Source organism: Dichotomopilus funicola (genome assembly GCF_033296635.1).
Source record: "Dichotomopilus funicola strain CBS 141.50 unplaced genomic scaffold C8A04scaffold_46, whole genome shotgun sequence".
NCBI lineage: Eukaryota > Fungi > Ascomycota > Sordariomycetes > Sordariales > Chaetomiaceae > Dichotomopilus > Dichotomopilus funicola.
The window spans coordinates 120,902-142,132 of NW_026944067.1; the positions used below are offsets into that span (position 1 = coordinate 120,902).

The window sequence follows — 21,231 nt, forward strand, 5'->3', positions numbered from 1 at the left end:
TATCATATTGCCCGATTCTTCGTGATATCTGTGGCCGGCCAGTTTCGGCATCAGTTGACCGAGCTCGTCGTCAGCACTTGAAATCAGTCCTTGGCCTCGTGCGACTTCAAAAGGGCGCACCCGTTCCAAATTGAGTGCTAGTCCGGTCCTCGGCTGCCTGGCAAAGGCTTCAGGGTGAGACATCGACTAAGAATAAAATCCGGCGGTTGAACAACAGCCTGCTGTACCCGGCCTCAGCTGAGCACGAGATGGGCGTCGGAGTCGCACCGGGAAGTGTGTATTGAAACACGCCCCCAATTGGGCCCGCTGCCGTGGTTGGGTGCGAAATGGATGCCGCCGGGTCGTGCAAGGGACAAGGCACACTCGACGCCGCATTGAGTTGGGAGTGGGATGTGATAGGTATGGTGGCTCGGGTGGGTGGGAGTGATGGGTGGTTAGTTACCTCGTTACCTAGTGTGAAATGGTGGAAGTGAGTGGAAAGAGGTCGTCAGCTGCGGGAAAATGCGAGGGTTGCGACTTCCATCTGCTCTCCGATCTTGTACCTCAACGGCAAGGCTTGCTCACCCGGCGCTTGCCAGAAGAAGCCTTGCTTTCCCAAATTGGAAAGGATACTTCTCATGACCACGGTTGAGACTTCCAAGTTGGCTGAAACCATCCACACCTGCGTCACCGAGATGTTCAACAATGTACGGTGCGACCCCATAAAGTTTCTGAAATACGGCATGATGACCTCGGTCTGTGAGCAAAATGTGCAGGTCTCTTTTGTTAAGTACATTGCTTATGATTAGGAGCGTATAACTCGGGCCACGAAAAGGCCTTGAATCGGACACAGGAACGATGAAGCGATAAGGGTAGGCGGGTATATACAAGCAATTCCCCAACCACTATAAGTTATGTCTGGCCCCCTCCAACAAGCCCCGCCAACCGTCCAAGCCCTCGAGGCGCGCCACCAACGTCCTATTCCCGGGGCCATCTCGTATGTACAGTTCAGGGTAGCATACTATGTAACTAGCCTTACGCTCAAGGCTGTGGCAACATGACCCGGCCATGCCGAGGCGAAACACTCCGGCGTTCGGATCGAGTCTCAGCGAACTCCGAGGAAGCCGAACATCGTCGGCACACCAACAGGGCGGCTAAGAGTGGCTCAACACCATAAGCGTCGTCACAGGATCCTTCGCCATGAGTCAACCCCGTTCGTTCACGGGTACCATGACTCCTCCGCTTGACCTTTTGGGGAATACGAAAGAAGCCAAGGGTGTGGGATAGAGGACGACCGTGAAGAGATCAACCAACAGAAAGGCCCAGCACCAAGGGTTCACACGCTGACCTGATCCTTACCTAGTTGTTGTAGTGAGGGCGGACTAGATGCGGCGGGATACTATCGCCGCGCGTCGTTCTCAATGAGCAACCCCAATGTCCTAGGGAGAATTGGACTCCCGGGACGGATTGCAACCCCGAGGTAGAGGAGCCCCAACAGCCCCTGCGGAGAAACCCATGACCAAGCCTTAGATGTAACTCGAGCCTTTCGATCGGCTTCAACGAGGCACTGGCCCGAAAAAGTCCTTCGGTGTTGTCCTTCGGTGTTGACTCCGAATTAGCGACAAGGGGCCTAGGGAGGGGTCGAGAGGCGCCGTAGGTCCGGTCTCAGTCTTCCGCAGAAGAAGAGTTTCAGGGGGCGGAAATGGCACCGAAGACCGTTGGCCTCATTCCGCGCACCACGTGAGCATGTCTCAGATATCATTATGGGTTGGGAGTCAAAGGAAGAAAACCTGGATCTCACAGCATGAGTAATTGATCAGCTGGAGTTTTGAGAGTTATGAATGGACTTACATGGTGCCTAGGGGCCGTACAAGATGCAGGCCATACATAGTATTCGAAGGACAATTGTCCCTGAATCGGGAAACACCCATGTCCCCTTTCGAAACCAACGACTACGATGATTACAACCGACGGGATTCTCAAATATTCGACGACACCGTTACTTTTACACACGGAAAAGAAATAGATGACCAGTTTTATTTTCATACTAATACCCCGCGAATTCCCGTCTTATCTATTATCGGAAGGAGGCCCTCACATGCCAAATTTGGCGGATCTTGTGCGACCTTGGAGCTTATCGGCATTCCTCGAGTACGTTTTCCGGGGAAAAACGAACCACGCGGTTGGGCTTATCTTTGATCTTCATGTGATTGGGCAATGGGCCGACCGGGTCGAACCGGAGACCATCCGAGGAAGTTGTGATCTTCCTCATGGCGTGCTTGCTTGCATAGCGGACTATCATTCGGCACCTGGTTGTTTTGATGATTTTTTTGGTTTCATTGCTATGTAAAAGGATGCCGCTTCCCATCTTCCATCTATGTACCCGCAGAAAAATGCTTCATTTCCCGCTTCTCGCTTCCCACACGCCTGCAGCACCAAATAAATAACCAGTTGTCAACAAACTCGCACGCTCAACCGGTTATAACCAGGGAATCATGTCGTTAACTCATCCTATGCCCGCCCCGAAACGCCAACCAATCCAAACAAGAAAAATGAGGACGAAAGGATAACTCAGATCAACGGCCCGTCACACCCTTCACCACCAATCGGCGTGCTCCTGCATGGCCTGAGCAACCTTGACGAAACCGGCAATGTTGCTGCCGGCGACCAAGCTGGGAAGCTCGCCCTCGGCGGACTCGACGTAGTTCTTGGCGGTGGTGACACCAATGTCGAAGGCGGTCTTCATGATATCCTTGAGCTTCTGGTCGACCTCCTCGCGGGTCCACGAGAGGCGCGCGCTGTTCTGCGCCATCTCCAGACCAGACACGGCGACACCACCGCAGTTGGCGGCCTTGCCGGGGGCGTACCAGATAGCGTTGCCCTGCTTAGTGCGGCGCTCGTTCTCGAAGACCTCGATGGCCTCGAGGGTGCAGCCCATGTTGGAACCCTCAGCGACGAAACGGGCACCGCCGGCAACCAGGCCGAGGGCTTCCTCCTTGCTGACCTCGTTCTGGGTCGCGCACGGCAAAGCGACATCGACCTGGCCGACGTGGAGCCACGGGCGGACACCCTCGATGTACTGGAGGTTGCCCTTGGCGGAGTACTCAGACAGCGACTTGCGCTTGAGCTTGAGGTCGGCAATGGCCTCAATATCCTCAACGGTGACCTGTCCCTCGCCAGACGCGACGAGCGCACCCTTGGAATCGGAGAGCGAGACGATAGTGGCGCCAAGCTCAATGCACTTCAGGGCGGCGTACTGGGCGACGTTGCCGGAACCGGAGATGGCAACGCGCTTGCCCTTCCAGTCGCCAGCGCCGGCGAGCTCCAGCATGTGGCCGACATAGTACACGAGGCCGTAGCCGGTGGCCTCAGGGCGGATGAGCGATCCACCCCAGTCGAGGCCCTTGCCGGTGAGGACACCTTCGAAGCGGTTGCGCTCGCGGCGGTAGGCACCAAACAGATAGCCGATCTCGCGGCCACCAACACCAATGTCACCAGCGGGGACATCGGTGTCGGCACCGATGTGGCGGGAGAGCTCGCGCATGAAAGAAACGCAGAACCGGCGGATCTCAGCGTCGCTCTTACCCTTGGGGTCGAAGTCGGCACCACCCTTACCACCACCGATGTTCACTAGTCGCGAAAGTTAGCGATCTCTTCCTTTCCTTGCTTTTCTCCTTTTCTTTTCGTCTGGTCTCAACTTACGGCCAGTGAGGGCATTCTTGAAGATCTGCTCGAAACCAAGGAACTTGAGACTGTTTCAAACTGTCAGTTCTGCTCTTTTTCACCCCCTGGTTCAAGCCCGCGGCGCTTCTTTTTTTTTTTTTTTTTTTTTTTTTTTTGTTTGTGGGTTTCGCTTACATCGAGAGGTTGACGGAGGGGTGGAGACGGAGACCGCCCTTGTACGGGCCCAGGGCCGAGTTGAACTGAACGCGGTAGCCGCGGTTCACCTGGACGTTGCCGGCATCGTCCTCCCAGACGACGCGGAACTGGATGACACGCTCAGGGATCGAGACGACCTTGAGAGCAGTGCGGAACTCGGGGTTCTTCTGGAACAGGGTGCTGTTCTCGAGCGTAAGGACAAGCTCTGTTTTCAAAATCACTGTCAGTTCTCGGTCCTCGCAGATACAACCCAGGATGGCCTTCCGGGGGCGGTTCCGGCATTGCCTCACTCACCCTTGTACGCCTGCTCGAACTCGGGCTCGGGGGCAAGCTGAGACATGATGGCTGGTGGTTGCTTGTGTGGTTGAGGAAGAGTCGTCGGGTGTGGGTTGTGCGAGAAGGGCAGGCTGTTCCGGCTTATCGCTGTCGACTCAGGCTCCGCTGCGAGAATGCGAAAGGAAAGAGGGCAGACGAGAAGACGGAGAGGGAGGAGGGAAAGAGAAGGGACTATATACCAGAGATCTAGCTCAGGATGGTGGGGGTTTGACAAGACTCGAGATGGAGACCAGCGGCCGTCGCCCACTTCCCACCCTTCTCCTCCCCCTTCTTCCGATGAACTGGCCGGCCGACATAGGCGGCGGGTTGTTGGAGGCGAGCGCACCGCGAGACTCCGTTTCACATCCCGGCCGGGGTTCAATTGGGTGTGGGCGGGCACGCGGGAACATGGGCGAGCGGCGAACCCGTCCACGCATACAATGTCGTACCCACCCGAGGGACAACGAGGGGCGCCCCTGTGCGGGACGAATGGCCGCGTCTTGGCGAGGGTTTGGCTTTCTCGTCGCGCCGGTTTTCGCTCCATCTGGAAGAACGGCACACCCGCCATCCCACGCCAGACCGATGCACCACTTTACGGTTCCGTTCACCTCCGCCCGACTCGTCTTCGCGTCAATTTACGGGCCTGCAGTCAATGGGCAATGGTGGTCGATCGTCCTTTGGTCGTTGAGTCCGGCCTTCAGTTTTATCGCCACGATGAACAGCAACGGAACCCCTTTTCGCGGTTGATTTTCATCTTTTACTCGATCACCTGCTTTTTTCCCGCAACAGCCTCGCTGCACGCCACGGACGCCGCCTTCTATCGATAAACATACCTAGACATGATTGGCGCCGAGAAGCATCGAACATGCAAATCTGTCGAAATCTGACAGTGGCATGCCCCGCATGCTCGCGTGCCCTCCCTGTAGGCGGGGTCAAAAATGGCCAGCCTCTTTGTGGGGGGCCCATGTCTTCACGAAATCTCCTCAAAAACTTATCCGCGAGCATCAATTGGTCGCCTCGATGTTGGATAAATCCGACTTGGTAATTTTCTCTGCGGGACCAACGGGAGCCAGTCCCTAGACTCATGCGAGTCGGGCTCAAGCGCCTTGGTGGGACTTATCTTGAAGGCCAACCGGAACCCAGAAGGAGGGGGTTGAATGGGGGGGACACCCGCAAGTCCGTCAATTCTATGACTAGCCTTTGGTGTGAGCACCCGGTTTGTTTTCGCCTTGGCTCCGACTTCGCTGCCCTTCAAGGCGCTCAGCAGTGGCCGCCCACTCAGTTTCGCCCCCGGATCCTTCCGCTTTGGGTAAGTGGGCGCAAGGCACCCCCAGCACCTCCCGTGTTCCCACTGGAAACCCCTCAAAGGTGCCGGGCGTGGGCAGTGGTGGGTGAACCACTCCTCTTCCTCCCGATCCTCCACTTCAGCGCTTCGCTTATCTTGAGTTGCTAAACACAACTGGTAATGCATTGGCCGGTGTCTTGGTGATAGGTGGCCCGATTCGGTCCGTTGTCTCCTTCGCTCCGAGTCGTCAGATCGACATGTCCATCTCTCCTTCAGGACACGTCTTTGTTGCCTCCGCGGAAGCATTGCTGTCTCGATGTTTCGTTGCCTCTGTGCCTCTTCACTGTCTGTCACACACCTGTCTTCCCCTCTCTTGTCCTCCTTCGCTCCACGTCCCGCTCGTCCTTCACCTTACCCCATGGCTCTGCTCTCCTCGAGCGTTGACGACGACGAAAATGTCAACAATTGTGTCGAACGTCAGCCATGGAGGTTGCTGTGAAGGCATGTGATAAAGACGTGGGCCAAGGATCGAATTTGCATGCCGTGCAGATATTCTGGTGCGGCACCCAACGCTTCGGTTCGGGGTCGTGGAGTCAATGTAACCCGAGAAAAAAACCCCTTCGGTCAAAAGAGTGCCGAGTGGGGCAGGGTCCCTCCCAGCCCAGCATGGGAAACTCTGGGGGGAAAGTGACAAAAAACAACGAAAAAGACAACAACACCGACAAGAGCAAGCAAGCAACAACATGGGAATCATCACGACTTTAAGTATTCCTCCCTCGTCGGCATGTGTGTGTCCGCTTCCACCCGCAGCCCCCTGCCATCGACCCGTGACAACTCAACTTACCCGTTATCTTCGATCCGCATCGCCTCGCTATCCGATCCTATCGCCCTATCGCCCTATCGCCACGGACGCACTTATCTCTGTCGTCTTCTGCCCCCGGCCGGCTCGCGATAACCAACTAGATTGTGGTTACATACCGACTACCGAGAGCTACAGAGGACGGAAATAACGGAAATGCTGTATGCTGCTTCCATGTCCGTGGAGGTCAGCCCGCTCGCCGGCCGGATGTAAGACTGCTGTGCTGTGTAGAACTAGGCCCGAGGAAGACGGGATGGGGAAGACAAGAAGCGACAAGACAAGGAGGTCGAGCTACCGACTACAGTGACCACATGCACGTAAATGCTGGGTTCTCTTCTCCTGTCCCTCGTCAAGGTCGTTCTGTGATACCATTAGTAGTATTTCCTCCCGATACAGACTCACAGCCCATTCACGGTCAAGAAGGAGACCCCAAAACCACCTGGTCCTGGGCAAGCCTGTGGGCAGGAGTCGGGCCGCAAGCTGCACACTCTGGACGGCACGTTTCTTCCCACCGCCACGCCCCCAATACTCTACGGTCCACTCTCCCACTGCTTGAGTCTCCCACACATGCCACGGCCTACTTCCCTTTCCCCACGTTTCTTCCCTTCATCTCACGGTCTCGCCTCAAACCCCCTCCGCTGTGTCACTTTCTTGATCCGGGGTAACAAGGCCGTACCTCCAAGGATGGATTGGACAGGATGGGAGGTAACATCCGGAGAAGCAGAGTGGGGATGGAAATACTCTCTTCGCCATGCCTTATTACTATCTTTTCTTTGTCCCACGAGGGTTACGTTGGTCCTGTTGTCATCGAATTTGAACCTACTATGTAACCAAGTACCCCACTCTCATACCCCCTAGTAGTGTCTACAGTGACTATGGCTAGCTACTCGCGGGCCGTGGGCATTTTGTATGTGTTGAGGGACGTCCACTCAGTGGGACCGTTCAACACCAGGGGGAGTAGCCTCTCCACCTAACATGCACGATTGTTTTCTATGGAGCGGGTCAAATAGAGATAAGGACGGACGATAAGATAGTTTTTCGTTTGACAATTTACCGTCTAGAGTACTGTAACAACAACCCTAGTTTTCCTCCTCCTAAGCTCTCAGACTTAGACGGGTATCTACACCATCAACCACTCTCGTGGATCCTCAGAAAAATAATGAAAAGATAAAAGAGAAAATAAATACGTTAAGAAAACAGCGAGTCTCAGCCACGCTGACGAGAAAGGAAAAACAACACCACAACACCGAATTACCCAGCCACCGAAGATGGACCGGATTATGTACAAACAGCAAGTTTCAAAGAAATAAAAAGGGATATAAAAGGGGGAAGAAAGTAAGCTTGTGTTGTGTGGCGTATTTTAACCTGTCTTGTCTGGCGTCTGATAACACAACACATACCCACCCACAAAGGACGAGCACTCGCCGGTGGGATCGTCTGCTTTTAAACGACGGCATAAACCTGCCCTAGCCGGCCCCATCCCATCCACCACAGTACCCAGACAAGACAAACCCACAACCTCCAGCCCCCTCCCTCAAAAAAAAAAGAAAAAAAAAGAAAAAACCCAAACGGGAGCAAGGCTTACGAAACCTGCATCACCATGGGCCCAGCCACAATGATATCGTCCGTAAGCGCCCCCGTCAGCGGCCCGGCGCTCGCCAAGTTAACATACGTGACACCCGCCAAGTTCTGGGGCACCTCACACCCATTAGCCTGGTCAAAGGGCGTGAACGCCGTTCCACCCGGCAGCCCACCCGTAGTAAAAGCGCAGTGCGTAGCCGTCGACGCAACCTCACTTTGCAACTGCACCGTAGCACCGGCCGCGACGGCCTGGGCAGAGGCGCCGGCGGCCATGGTCAAGGTAGGGAAGGCGGTCAGGATGAGGTTGGAGCCTTCGGGGCAGCTGGTGATGAAGGGGGCCGCGAGGGAGAAGACTTGTTTGGGGGAGAGCGGGGTGTCGAAGGCTTGGGGAACGGGGACGGCGCTGGAGGCGGCGCGGATGAAGGTTTGGTGGCGGGCTTCGACGGTGAGGATGGAACCGGCTGTGGTGAGTATGGAGCCGTCGGAGATGAGGGAGGCTGCGCCGAGGTAGGCGGAAACGCCCACGTTCTCGAGGACGGCCGCGGTCGCGACCATGCCTGCGGCGTCGGTGAAGCCGAAGTTGTAGGTGCATGGCTGGACGGGCTGGACACCGGCTTGGGCGATGGCGCTTTGGAGGAGGCTGACGTGTTCCTCTTCTGTCTTGCCGATCTTGGTGAGGGCGTCGATGTCCTGCTGCTGGAGGCCGAGTGCTTGGAAATCGGTTGCTGGGAACTGGGCAAAGCCCTGCTGGTAGAAGGTCGCTTCCAGCCACTCCAAAGTCAGGGCGCTATCATTCCAAGGTTAGTATCTTCGTATCCTCTTCGCTTTCCCAACTCGTAGCGCGCGGCGTTCTTACAATTGCAGGATGTCAACATCGTTGAGGCCCAGTGCTGCGGCCGCTGCGTTTTGACGCTTTGCGTTGTGGTACATCCTCATCTGGGACCGGCTCAGTTTTGGAACTGCCGGTAGTGCTGAAGAGACGGCCGCCAGCCCGGCCACAACAACTCCAAAGGTCTTCGTGAAGGAAGGCATCTCGTCCTTGGTGCGCGTCGATTATAATCTAGTTCGGCTCGTGTTTGTAGGTATTCTGCGTTTTGAAACTCCTGAGTCGTCCAAAGCGAACTGGACGTTGGATGAAAGATGCAAGTCTAGCCTGGCTGTAGAATTGAAGGCCTGCCTGAGGTATTACAAAATATTAAGAAGCTAGTACAGCATGTGCTGGAGTGGAAGGGATTGAAAGAGAGACAGACTGCGCTGCTTGAAGGAGAGTGAAAGCAGACCAGCGCTTTGGGGCGAGAGAAACGAACAAGATCGGAGGCGTGGGATGAGAAAGGAAAGAAGAAGAAAAAGAGGCGAAACCCCGGTGTGTAAGTGGGAAACAGGCCCTTGAATAACCCAAAGGCCAGACATGATCGCCTCTCTTCATGACCGGCGGCTGCTGACAGTTCCGGGACCCGCGTCACACCATCCAACCTCCCCCCTCCCCTCCCCTTCTCTCCGGATGGAAGGCCAAACAAGGGACACGGGATTAGAAACATCCAACCGGCTAGGGCAATGCTGGGCGGGGACGGCGAGTTGCCGGGGCGGTTGACCCTGAGAGAACGCTCAGGGCAACGTCCAGAACGCCCGGGCCGGACGATGTCGCCTTCGAAAGCTCGAGTTTCCGGTCGGGGCCACCTTAGGCACCCCCGACGAGATCAAGGACGCTGCCAAGATCGACTTCGGATGGCAAGGAGGACCCAGGGTCTTTCGTCATGTTTCGTTTCTTTCCTTACTACCCTCCTGTTCCTGCAGTAGGAAGATATCGAGGCTACCTCCTTGCTGCAGGCGCCGTGATAGGAGGCCCGGATGACCCCTGCGCGGTTGCGAGAGGGCCGGCGTGCGGCTGAAGTGAGCCAATCAGGCTGATGCGGGACATGTTTAAAGTTGGGACGAAGTTATTCGCATCCCTGCTCGGCACCTGGCATCCCAACGGCCGTGTGCAGGGAACAAGTTGGGGGTTTTGATCTGTGGGTCGGCCATAACGGCCTTGATTGGCTAGAAGGGGCCGAGGGGGCGAACGCCAAGGCCGGACGGGTGCACGGCTCCCACGCTTCGAGGATTTGCGACAGTGGCGCCCACGATGCTCGTCTCAGACTTGTTTCAATCAGACGGACCACATCAAAACCGAGGGGTGATGACTGTCTGCGGGCGCGTCTGTGACAGCTGCAATTTGCTTCCGGTTATGCTTTTTAGGCCGTCTGCCTATGTTGCAGTTTAGTGAGAACGATAATGTTGGTTGTCCACGGTACTGATTTTACTTCACCGGCACGTTGTCTACCAAGTACCAACTTCGGCGGTTAGTGACAAAGGATAGTTACGGTTTGGCCACCAGGAGTCTGACAACTGGATCAAGCTTTCGGGTCCCGGCTAAGTCCTTGCTCCCACAACGCCTAGTCGGTTGGATAGTGTGATAGTTTGCGAAAGAGGCGATAGTTTGACAGAGAAACGGCCGTGCGGACCGGGATCACCATTGCCTCCCCGGCACCACCACACCCGAGCACGACTCGGACAGAAGAATGGCCGCGCAGCAACCCTTGGGGCGATCTGTGATCCTGCCGGTGCGGGCAATATTCGCAATCCAACGTGCCAGTTTATGTCTGTGTCCGGGATTAGCAACATTGCGTCTTCCATATCGTACGATATTTGCTACACTGAACGGCGGTCTTTGTTTCCTCCTCGAGGAGAATGGAAGCCGGGCGTTGAAATCTCACCTTTTGACTAGGCGGGGAGTTGAAGCCGCTGTGCTATGTAAGTAAGCACGTAAGTCTCGTGCGGGTGAGATTCATCGTTTCCTCAAACCCCGCCCATCAGGGCCGAGGAAACGGGACCACGCTTGCGGAAATGAAAATAACAAGAATAATAATAACACTACGTTAGTGAAGCTAGATCCCTAAGAGGCCATTACCCCTCCCGTTTTGGCAAAAGTACTTCTTTGTCTACCGGCAACCATGGCCGAGTCTAGCCATCGAGAACTCAAAGCACTTCATGAGATTTAAGCGGAAACTGGTCAATGGAAATAACACAATAACTAGGATCATGTAGGTTTTCAGTGGAGGAAGGAGATGATAAACAGGGTAATAGCCTAGAGGAGCTTTCCACCAAAAATGGGAGCGACAAACGGAACAACAGGAATCCGAAAACAAGAATTGAGGGAAAAGGGGGACGGGAAGAGAGTTAACAGTGTCCGACTTCACCACCTCCATGGACATTCGGAAGACGACCCGGGGATCCGGCAAGTCTGAAGCAACCCACATCCACCGTTCTATTATGCCGAAAGCTCTCGCACTCACACAAGAAGAAGCCATTGTGGAAGCTCACTACCTTTTTCACATTTATGAAACCGGCCCCGACTACCACCCGGCTACAAATCCACCCCACTCCCCCTTTATACCGTCCATCAATCTCACAGGCTCAAACTCCCGATGCCCGACAGACACATGGGTCCGATCGGATAGGACATGATTCGATGCAAGAAACAATGTTTATTTCAACAATATTAGATGGTTGCCTTATGTGTTCTCTGCCTCTTCCACCTCACCCTCCCTCACTTCTCCTCCTCCTTCATCTTTTGCCTCCTATCTTTCATTCATTCTCCGCCTTGACTCTCAAGGTCCCTTCGTTGACTTACTTGCTCGTCTCCCCGCCATTTCTTTGACAACCCCCAAGCAACATGCATCATGGAATGGGACTACTACCGTCTCACCAACAAAAACAAGCTGCAGGTTTTGGTTGTCATCTCCCCCCATTCCTCCTTCACGTATCTTCCATGCCCTGATATCCACATAAAAGATTAGGCAATTACCGCTGCGTAAAGCTTGATCAAGCGGTGGCTCCTCGTGTCAATGCCCCCACTACTACTTGTACTCTGACTAATTACAGAGCGTAAGGGTTCAAGGACCGGATGGTGAGGCATCTATCGTATCTGTTAGCTTAATCTGTACCACTAGCTGTTGAGAGTCTCCAAGACAGGAGTCAAAAAAGAACTTACGGCGGGCTCTTGCTCAGATCCGTCTTAAGAATGACTGGGACCCGCGTCATCTCCGTTACATCCTGGATGTAGTCCCCACCCTCCTCGCGGAGCTTGAACAGGCTCAGGTACTTCTCCTTGTTGGTGAGGCGCGTCTCGGGCGCATCGGCTGCCGGCACCTTGGAATCGGAGCGGGTGCGGTGGAGAGCGCTGGCAGCGTCGGCCGAGGAACGAGTCGGCGAGCCGGGGACACTCTGAGTCGGGCGCTCCGCTAGAGATGCACCGGCCATTGCCTCCGTAACATCCGACGCATTGTCAGACGCGTTTTCTTCGTCGTCGTCAAAGAGGGCCTCGACGGCATCAGTTGACATGGTACCCGTCTCGGTCTGCTTCCTTGCGGCCTCCTCACGCTCCTTCTTGGCGCGCTCCGCTTCCTCAGCCTGGCGGGCGGCAGCCATCGCGTTGGTGTAGCGCTGGGACATCGCAGCCTTGGGCCGCTCGTCTTCGGGGACGTAGGCCGAGCTGGGCACGCCCTTTTCCCAGTAAAGCTCCAGAACCCGCTTCTCCTTGCGGAACTCGGCTTTCTTTAGCGGCAGCTGGTCACAATGGACACGCTTCTCAAAGCCCCACTCAGGGATGAGAACGTCAAACGCCGACTCGTAAACGCAGACCACAATACCCTCGCTGATCAGGTCACCGTTCGCTTCCTGGCGCTTCTTGTCCATCGCACGGCACGCCTCGATGTGAACGCTCTGCTCCTGGGCGTTCTGAGCCGAATCTTTCTTCGTGTTGCACGCTTCGACAGTCTTGATGAGGTTCTCCAGCTCCTCGTTGTACTCAATCTTGCCTTCCGAGAGGGCCGCCTCAAGCTGGCGGTGGACAAGAATATCCGCGTAGCGACGGGTCGGGCTCGTGAAGTGAGTGTAGAGTGGCAAGTTAAGAGAGTAATGAGCCCAGAGGTGCTTCGCTGTCTTGCCTCCGATGAAGTACTTGGCACGTTGCATCGACTTGAGCAACAGCGTCTCCATGCCCTTCCTGATCTCGTCGTCGTCGACGCGGAACAGACTATTCTGGAGCGTTCCGCTGCTCGTCGAGTCAATTTCATAGCCAAGGGCAGTCATGCGCTCCACAAAGGTCTGCAGACGGCGTGGGCTGGGGGGCGAATGCCTGCGAAGAAGAGCCTTCTCGGGCAGGGCCTGGGCCACACGCTGCGCAACGTAGGTGTTGGCCTTGTGCATAAGCTCCTCGACGAGTTCGGTGGCTGATGTCGTGTCGAAGACGTTGTGCTTGACGGGGATATTCTCATCATCCAGCTGCTGGAGCAGGCGGAGAGGAGCGATAGGCTCACTGCCGTCGCCCAGGCGTGCCTCGCGGAACTTCTGCGTTAGTCGGTGAAGTTCTAAAATGTCCCCGCCTTCGACCGCCTGGTGGGAGAATGAGCCATCGCCAGAGATGGCCTCATCCAACTGTGAGAGCGAGAGCCTGCCGCCGCTCTTGACTATACCCTTCCCGATCCAGATATCGCCTTCCGTAACCGCACCGGTGTGAGCGTGCGCATGGAAAACAACACTGACGGTGAGCCTGTCCTGGTTCGGCGTGAGCGAGCAAACCTCACCTGACACCTTGGGCGGGAGTAGAGCGCAAAATCGATTGACGAGTTGGACGGCAGTGCCGCGCTTCTTGGCCTCGCGGTCCAGGAGCGAGTTGGGCTTGACGAAGTGAGTAACATCCGGGACGTGGATGCCGATTTCAATTTTACCATCAGGCAGTGTCTTGACGTGAACACCATTGCCAAGTTCGGGGGAACCGTTCAGGTCAAGGGTAAAGACCTTCTCATCACGGAAGTCCCGACGGGCGGCAATGGCGGCCTCGTCTTCTTTAGCAATCGTCCAGTCTTGGACGCCTACGCTGCGTAACACAGCGTCGGCGAATTCGTCCGACGAGAAGTTGTTGTCTCGGAGGAGGGCGTCTGTCTCGACCTTCAAGTCGCCCATCTTGCCGAGCTTCTCAACCAGGGTTCCAAACGGGTGGAGCGAAGTAATGGGCCAGCGCTTGATGCAGGCCACGAAAATCTGGTCGGCATAGTCTTGGTGCTTCTCCACAAAGTCACGAGGGGCCTGCTCGGTAGGGATAGCGATCAGGGGAACACGCTTGTCGGTCGGCTTGAACCACACAATCTTGGGTTTCTCCTGAGCCCGCGAGTCATGGTGCCGCGACATGCTCCCATCCCGCGCGGCCCGCTCAGCCTCCTGCTTCTCCTTGGTCGCCTGGCTGCTGGGCCGGAGTAGGCCCAAGGTTCCGGAGAACATCTGACCAGCAACACGTTCAATGACGGCCACAATGTGGCCGGCATAGAGGGGCTTCTGCTCGTCGCTAATCTCCTCTTCCTCCACGAGAAGCAGACTCTGACCTTCAACCTCCACGTCATCATTCTTCTTTTGAGTAGGCCGCTGCCTGAGACTGCCGCGGCGACGAATGCTACCATCACCCCCGCCGTTATCATCGCCGTTCCCGCCGGACTGGTTGTTACCGGCGGTGGATCCCGAGCGGGTGTCGGTGATATCCTTGCGCTTCTTCTTCTCCTCCTTCTCACGCTTCTGAGACCAAACCTCATCGACGTCGAGCAATTCGACCGCAACGAGGTCGCCTTCGAGGGCACGGTTCCGGTCTTTGCTACCGCAAATAAAGATGTCGGCATCAAGAAGGCCGTCTTGGGTGGAAACGTAGGCGTCACTACGGTTCTTCTTGTTCACACGGAGAACACCAGAAACGAGCTGCCCATCGCCTAGCAGGGCGGGCAGCGTCGCCTGCGGCAAATAAGGAGTGAAAAGAGTCTTGCGCTGCTGCTGCTGCTGTTGCTGCTGCTGCTGTTGCTGCTGTTGGGGCTGCTGGCCACCCATCTGAGGAGCGTGTTGGCTCGCCTGAAGGCCGGTCAGGTGCTGGCCGTTCATCATTTGGAGAGCTTGCAGCTGGTTGAGCTGCATAGGGTTTAGCTGCTGTCCAGCGTAGAGATTGGGGATCATCATCTGGCCGGGCAGCTGCATTAGCTGAGGCTGACCGGCATATTGGAAGGCCCCGATGTTCGAGATCGACTGGTGGCTGACAGAGTTGCGGCTGCGATGGCCCGGTTGGAAGCCCTGGCTCTGAGGAGCGCTGCCAGTCTGATCCTGGTTTTGGTTTTGGCCCTGCGTGCGCCAGTTGCTGTCGAAGTTGCGAGACCCAGTCCGAGCGTGGCCGCCACCGCCGCCACGACGCGGGAAGTCACCGCCACCGAGACCACCTCGACCATTCGCACCAATAGCCATGCTTTGGCTTCGTCCATGACCACCGCGGCCGCCACGGAAAGCCGGGGCCGGAGCCTGGTTCTCCGCGACGGGCGGGACGGGGTTTGCGGCGTTTGCCTCGTCCTCCGGTCTTTCGGCGGAGCTCAAGGCACCCGGCGCGGGGAATTGAAACGCGGACGTGGTACGCTTCTGCTGGGCAATCTCGGCGGCCTTTTTGGCGTCGGCTAGCGCCAAGGAGTGACGCCTCTGGTGGCCACCACCACTCGGAGGACCACCACCTCGGCCGCCGCGACCGCCGCCATTGTCTCTACCCTGGGTGTGTTCAAAGCTGCCAAAGGCAGATCCAGAAGCACCAGACGAAGGTGCGGGTGGGGGGCCGATGCCCATGTTGGGAATAGCCGACTGATTACGGCGATGTGACAGCGGCTGTGTTGGCGGGGCCAGGTTCACATTCTGCTGTTGGAGCGGGGTCGGAAATTGGAAGCCGGCTTGAGGCGACATGTTGGGGATGCCGGCCTGAAGCGGGTTATAACCGCCGGCGCCGAGAGGCTGACCGGGCAGCATGCTCATCTGCTGGTAGGTAGCTTGAAGCTGCTGCTGCTGTTGCTGTAACAGGTCGATCTGTTGCTGGATCGCCAGCTGCTCCACTGTACGAAGAAAGACACGCCTAGGTTAGCCATTGCTCTCTCGCTGGCCCCTTTATTTACTTTCTCTAACTTCGCATGAAAGAGGGAAGAGTGTTATGGTGGTACGAGGCTCGAGTCCAACCACTGCGCGATGTCTGAGACGGGCCGCAGGGCAATAGGGGATCGCCAGCGGACACCAATAAGGAGAAATGTTGACTTACTGCCTGGGTTCGCAAACATGCTCATCAATGGGGTCAGCTCGGACGGGCTTCGGCGATGGGCAATGTGCAGCCGGCGGCCGGTGGGGCCGGGGACGCCTCCAGGCTGAGGCTGCTGTTGATGTTGTTGTTGCTGCTGCTGATCCATGGCGGCGGTGTTCGCGAGCGATGGGAAAGCGAGCAGAGCAGGTCGATCGGTCGACCGAATCGAGGGTTCGATAGATGCACGTCGAGTGCGAAACGGGTTGTGTCACCGGGTGCGTTTGTTGCGGGCAGCAGTGGACGGGAGTTGGATGGCTGTCTGCCGGACGGGGAAATTCTTGTGATTTCTGTTGCTGTGGTGTTTTGGCGGGCGATATTGTTGTGGATTTGCGGAGGCGTGGCTGCCAACAATTTCAAGGAGCTGTACAAATTCAAGCCCAAGTACGGAGGTTAATGAAAGATGGAAAAAAACCAAGAGGGAGTGTCGAGAGAGATGGACGGGCGTTCTGGAAAGGGGGGTGGATGCCGAATGGCAGAGGGAGGGGATATGGGTTGAAGGAGGGTGCGAGTGAGGTGAGGAGGAGGAACTCGTTCAGTCCTGTATGATGTCGACGAAGAAGGCTCCAGGCCTGATGCTCCGTGCCCAGTCTGCCAGTGCCCCAAGCAACGGCTGTCTGTCAGGAGCCCAGCAAGCCCAGCTCTGCTCAAGGATGCTGCTACGGAAATGGACTAGAAGGTGGGGCAGTTCCCGCATCGAGCTGCGAATCCAAACGGAGCTGGGACACAAGAGCCTGGGAGGTGGGGAAACTTGGACGTGCACTTTGCCAAGAACACTCACTAAGCCCCTACCTCCCTCCTTGTCACTCCTCCCATCACAGTCTTGCAGATACGGGCGGCTTGCTCAGGCTACGCTGTTTTCGGGATCATTGAAGGTTTGACTCTCCAGGTTGACCAATTCAGGAGAGATAGGCGCGCCAACATCCCCAGCATTGGACGTTCCCAACTGTTGATTCTGACCGTTTCCTCCCTTCTCGACACGGGGCAGCCTTGAGAGGCGGGAGGTGGCCCTTTGCAATGCGAGACATTTCCAACACCCCCATTGTCGTGGCGGCGGGGCATCAGGGTCCAGTGTCCACAAGACACCACCGTAAAATGGATCCCAGACGATCAGGAGGAGGTCGCCCTTCCGTCAACACACGCCGAAACTGCAAAATGGATTTCTCGTGTACCGGCGCAAAAACGGTGAGGATGCAGTTCTGGGAGGCGCGTGAGGTGGTGGGGGCTAAGTGGTACATGTGAATCTGACCTGGAACTCATGTTCCTGCGGCACATTGTTGAAGGCGCAAACCAAAAATAAAACCGGCGTAGAGGCGTCGATGTCATCTCGACTGCAGCCCCCGAATTTGCGTGCACACCGTACACCATAGATCGGAGAAACGTCTTGCTTCAGGCTACGTATTCTTGAACATTCGGTCCAGTTCCCAAGACGCACGGAATGTCGGTCAAATGGACACGAGTTTTTCCCGAAGGTGACAAAAAAGATCCCTCGTTCGAGGACTTCGGACACTACAAAATGGGGCAGATTCAAGGTGCGGATAACTACTGTGTTTTCTCCCCTTGTAAAAGCAAAAAGCAAGGGATGAAGGAAAACGAGATCAGGGGTTGCGTCTTTGGTTCCCGCCCGATTTTGTCTTGCTATTTTTTTCGCAACCTCGCGGCGCGGCGGAACACAATTCCAAAAGGCAGACAACCCGAGGTCGCAAACAGACTTGAAGCAATATTAATGTTTTCTCTTGGCTCGCTGCCCGAAGGCGTTCTCTTCGAGTTTCGTAACCTCATGTTTAACCGAGGGGTGGAACACCTTGGGCCACCTCCTGATTACGCACACACGCACGGTGGCACACTGTTCGAATCCAGGAAAGGGTTAGGGTTGCTTGGACCCTTAACACCAGTGGGAAGAGCTCCAACTCCATCCGGCATTGGCAACCTGCAAGCGCGGCTGATCAGCCGATACACGCCCGAGGGTGATCCCAGCCACTGCGCCCCATCGAATTAACAAACGGGCTGGCTGGTTGGTGTTCGCGATTCACTCCCCAACCGCGCTTGGCAAATATCCAAAGAAGAACATGGCCGCAACACCACGCCCTTAAACTTGAAAATCATTCGCTTCGAGAATGACACGCGCGTCCCCTTCGCCCTCCCGGAGAAGCTATAGCTGGGTAGGGAGCCCACCAACGAACGTTCTCGACGAAATTCTCGGCGGTGACAGGAACTCAGAAGCGCGACACACATATCTTCTTGAAGCAGCAAAACAAGAACATGCACGAGTCAGAGAGGAAGCCGAGCGAGTGTACCAGGAGCAGCTAAAGAGGGAGGAACAGCAACGGATTCTTGATGCGCGCCGCAAGGAGGAGGAGCGGATCCGACTCGAGGAGCAGCTCGCTGCAGACCGCGCGAGGCTGAACGCGCTCAAGGCGAAGAAAGTTGAGATCCCCCGGCCGTTACCGGAACCCGAACCGTCCTCTGCGCCAGCAGTCAATGGGAATTCTGCTGCGTCTCCGGCCCAGAACAAACTCCCTCAAAACCTGGTGAACGGGACAGCAGCCAATGCGGCAGCCACTGTGACCCCGGGCGTTACCGCACCCAAACCATTGTCGCCTCCTGTACCAGCGCAGTCCACACAACCTCATTCCCCGGCAGCTCCGACCAAGGCACCAGGGCCGGCGAAACCAGCGAACTCTGTACTCGGCATCAACGGCCTTCTCAACAGTGCCCCGGCGCCGACCAACGGCTTGACAAACGCCCCGGGGACCTCGCGCTCAGCCGCACCTCCCCCAGCCCAACCACTTCCCGATAGATATACTACAATTCACAAGAACCTCAAGATGCTACGAAAGTCCCTGACAGATCAGGCGAAAGCAAACCCGGCGCTCAAGAGCAGAATGGGCGACATGCGACGAGAAATCAGGAAATCAGTGGGACAGCTCACTGTTACCCAAGGTGTCGCGGGTGTGAATAAGACACAGGTACGATATTTTCATCCCAGGCTCTGACTGAGGACGTTGAACTGACTGTTGTCCTTCTATCGTGCTCCAGCAACAAACCATCCTAAAACTCCTACGCGAGGCACTTTCGAACCAAGTGCAGTCGCAGCTAATAGATCCGAGCAACTTCGTTGTGGAACCGAGAAACCCGGTTGAAGGCGCCACACACAACGACCCCATTCTCCCATCAATATTTCTTTATCTGATCAACATCTTTGCGAAAGCGGTCATTTCCCAATTCATCAACGAGGCGGGTGCTCGGCCTGAGACCGCCGACCCTGTTGGCGTGTGTGTTGCTGCAACGCTCTCCGACCCGGCCTTCCTCTGGCGCGGCGTGTCGCTGATTGACATTCTGCTCGCCAAGCTCAGGATTGTTTGCCCGGTACTTTTCGGGTATCGAGGGAGCGAAAAGACGGAACAGGGGAGGGAAAGGCTTGGTTGGTGGAAGGACAGCGGTCGGTGGGTGCCTGAACAACAACACATGGACCGCATGACTGGGTTAGGGGCGGGCTTTGCGGCTATCTCGCTGCGCAACTTTGCCCTCTCCGCCAAAACCAACCCATACCCGCCTCGCGAATACTGGACGGCCATGGCGCGAATCGTCAACACGCCAGCGGCGGAAATATCCAACACGCAGTGTGTCGTGTTGAAGGCGATGGTGAGCGGCTATGAGCAGAAGTTTATCGAGTTTTACGGGTCAGCGGCTATCCCGGCTCTGCGCGCGGCGCTGGTCGAGTTCCCAGCTCGAGCACCGCAGAAGTCGGCTGCGGCAAATTCGTTAGAGGTGTTAGCCCAGGTGCTACGTAGGGACACCGGGTTAGTTCTTGGATAGATAGCTCCACAGATGGGGAGGTCTGGGCATTCCCGAGGGAAAGGGCAGGGACATGGCATCGATCTTTCGTTTCTGGCTCCGAAGGGAGGGTCAGGGTTTAGTCGTTTGAGTACCTGTTGAGGATGGCCACACTGGGTCGGCGGATGTGAGTGGCATTTTGCCGCATCACCGCATATATTGGCCCGGTTCTATGTAGATACCCAAAACATACTGAAAAAAAGACGATAAACCGACACAACCTAGACGCCCGTTCGCGGCAACCCTTGCTATGTAGGTCCCAGTATCAAAATCGTACAACCCGATCATCGCAAAAGGAAATTGCCGAAGCCATGATTCTGCTCGCAGCACTCACCACCCACCGCCCGGCCATCCATCCTGTTACCGCACGCATTATAATATCAACAGCAAAACCAGCAGGATTAACAACACAACGATCAAAACCCCAATACAACAGCTGCTCCACTTGTCTTCACTTCGCCGCGCAACATACTTGAGCTTGTCCATACCCATCTGCAGCCTCCCGCCAAGACTTTCTACCAGCCGCTCCGTGTGATCCAGCATTTCGACCTGCTCTTCTAGCTCACGGCCCATGTCGTCCGCCTGCCGCCGGATATTTCCTACGGTCTGTAACACCCCATCCAAGTGCTGGTCCTGCTCACGCATCATCACCTCCTGCTGCTCAAGCTCAAATTCGGCAGCGTAGTCAGGGTTGGAATTGTTGGCGTCGGTTTCACCGTCCGGGATCGCAAAGGCTGATGGGTCGGGAAGGTCGCTCCCAGCCCCTCCCCTTGCGCCTGGCCGCCCCTTTCTGCTGGAACTCCCAGAGGCTTTGGCGAGCTCCTCGTGCATGTCATCCACCTCGCCGCCGACTTCCTGGACGAGGCGCTTGCGGCGGCCCATTTCGGTGGGGGAAATGCCATACTGGGCCGGGTTAGACTCGACGGCTTTGACGGACTCGACGAGATCGGCAAGGTCTTCGGCGAGCGTCGCGAGGGAGGCTTCGAGGTCGGTGCGGGCCGAGGTGAGTTCGGGAGAGGTGGGTGAGGTGGTCAGGGAACGGATGCGTAGGTAGGAGGTGAAGAGGGAGCGGGCGGTTTGTAGTTGGGTGAGGACATCTCTGTGGAAGAGTAGGTTAGAAGAATTCAGAACGCAAGAATTCTAGCAAAGCACAGGGGAGCAACATACTGCTGCACCTGGAGGAACGGGTCCTCCTCGTTTGTAGAGGACATCATCCTTTGTAGTGGTTGATCGCGTTCTTTAGCCGGCTGGTCGCATTAGCAAGCCAGCAGCTGGGCATCGCGCCAGGCACCGTCCGCACGGAAAGCGTTGGGTTATGGA

The 21,231-nt window shown here is 56.3% G+C and overlaps 5 protein-coding genes across 5 annotated transcripts; 1 reads left to right on the top strand and 4 right to left on the bottom strand.

The window, feature by feature from the left end:
* Nucleotides 1-2,575: 2,575 nt before the first annotated feature.
* On the bottom strand, nt 2,576-4,198 carry C8A04DRAFT_13310 (NADP-specific glutamate dehydrogenase; the record flags this gene model as incomplete). Its single annotated transcript, XM_062777663.1, has 4 exons — nt 2,576-3,609; nt 3,682-3,731; nt 3,838-4,063; nt 4,153-4,198. 4 exons carry the CDS (start codon nt 4,196-4,198, stop codon nt 2,576-2,578), a joined length of 1,356 nt encoding a protein of 451 aa, XP_062635664.1.
* Nucleotides 4,199-7,898: 3,700 nt separating this feature from the next.
* On the bottom strand, nt 7,899-8,930 carry C8A04DRAFT_13320 (protein rds1; the record flags this gene model as incomplete). Its single annotated transcript, XM_062777666.1, has 2 exons — nt 7,899-8,685; nt 8,755-8,930. The coding sequence occupies 2 exons, from the start codon at nt 8,928-8,930 to the stop codon at nt 7,899-7,901; spliced, it is 963 nt and encodes a 320-aa protein (XP_062635665.1).
* Nucleotides 8,931-11,813: 2,883 nt separating this feature from the next.
* Nucleotides 11,814-16,183, bottom strand: C8A04DRAFT_38400 (uncharacterized protein; the record flags this gene model as incomplete). The annotated part of the gene is made up of 3 exons (XM_062784223.1): nt 11,814-11,853; nt 11,929-15,838; nt 16,039-16,183. 3 exons carry the CDS (start codon nt 16,181-16,183, stop codon nt 11,814-11,816), a joined length of 4,095 nt encoding a protein of 1,364 aa, XP_062635666.1.
* A 2,008-nt stretch (nt 16,184-18,191) lies between these two features.
* Nucleotides 18,192-19,893, top strand: C8A04DRAFT_38401 (GLE1-like protein-domain-containing protein; the record flags this gene model as incomplete). Its single annotated transcript, XM_062784224.1, has 2 exons — nt 18,192-19,043; nt 19,114-19,893. The coding sequence occupies 2 exons, from the start codon at nt 18,192-18,194 to the stop codon at nt 19,891-19,893; spliced, it is 1,632 nt and encodes a 543-aa protein (XP_062635667.1).
* A 390-nt stretch (nt 19,894-20,283) lies between these two features.
* On the bottom strand, nt 20,284-21,122 carry C8A04DRAFT_30091 (t-SNARE; the record flags this gene model as incomplete). Its single annotated transcript, XM_062781249.1, has 2 exons — nt 20,284-21,010; nt 21,079-21,122. 2 exons carry the CDS (start codon nt 21,120-21,122, stop codon nt 20,284-20,286), a joined length of 771 nt encoding a protein of 256 aa, XP_062635668.1.
* Nucleotides 21,123-21,231: the final 109 nt, after the last annotated feature.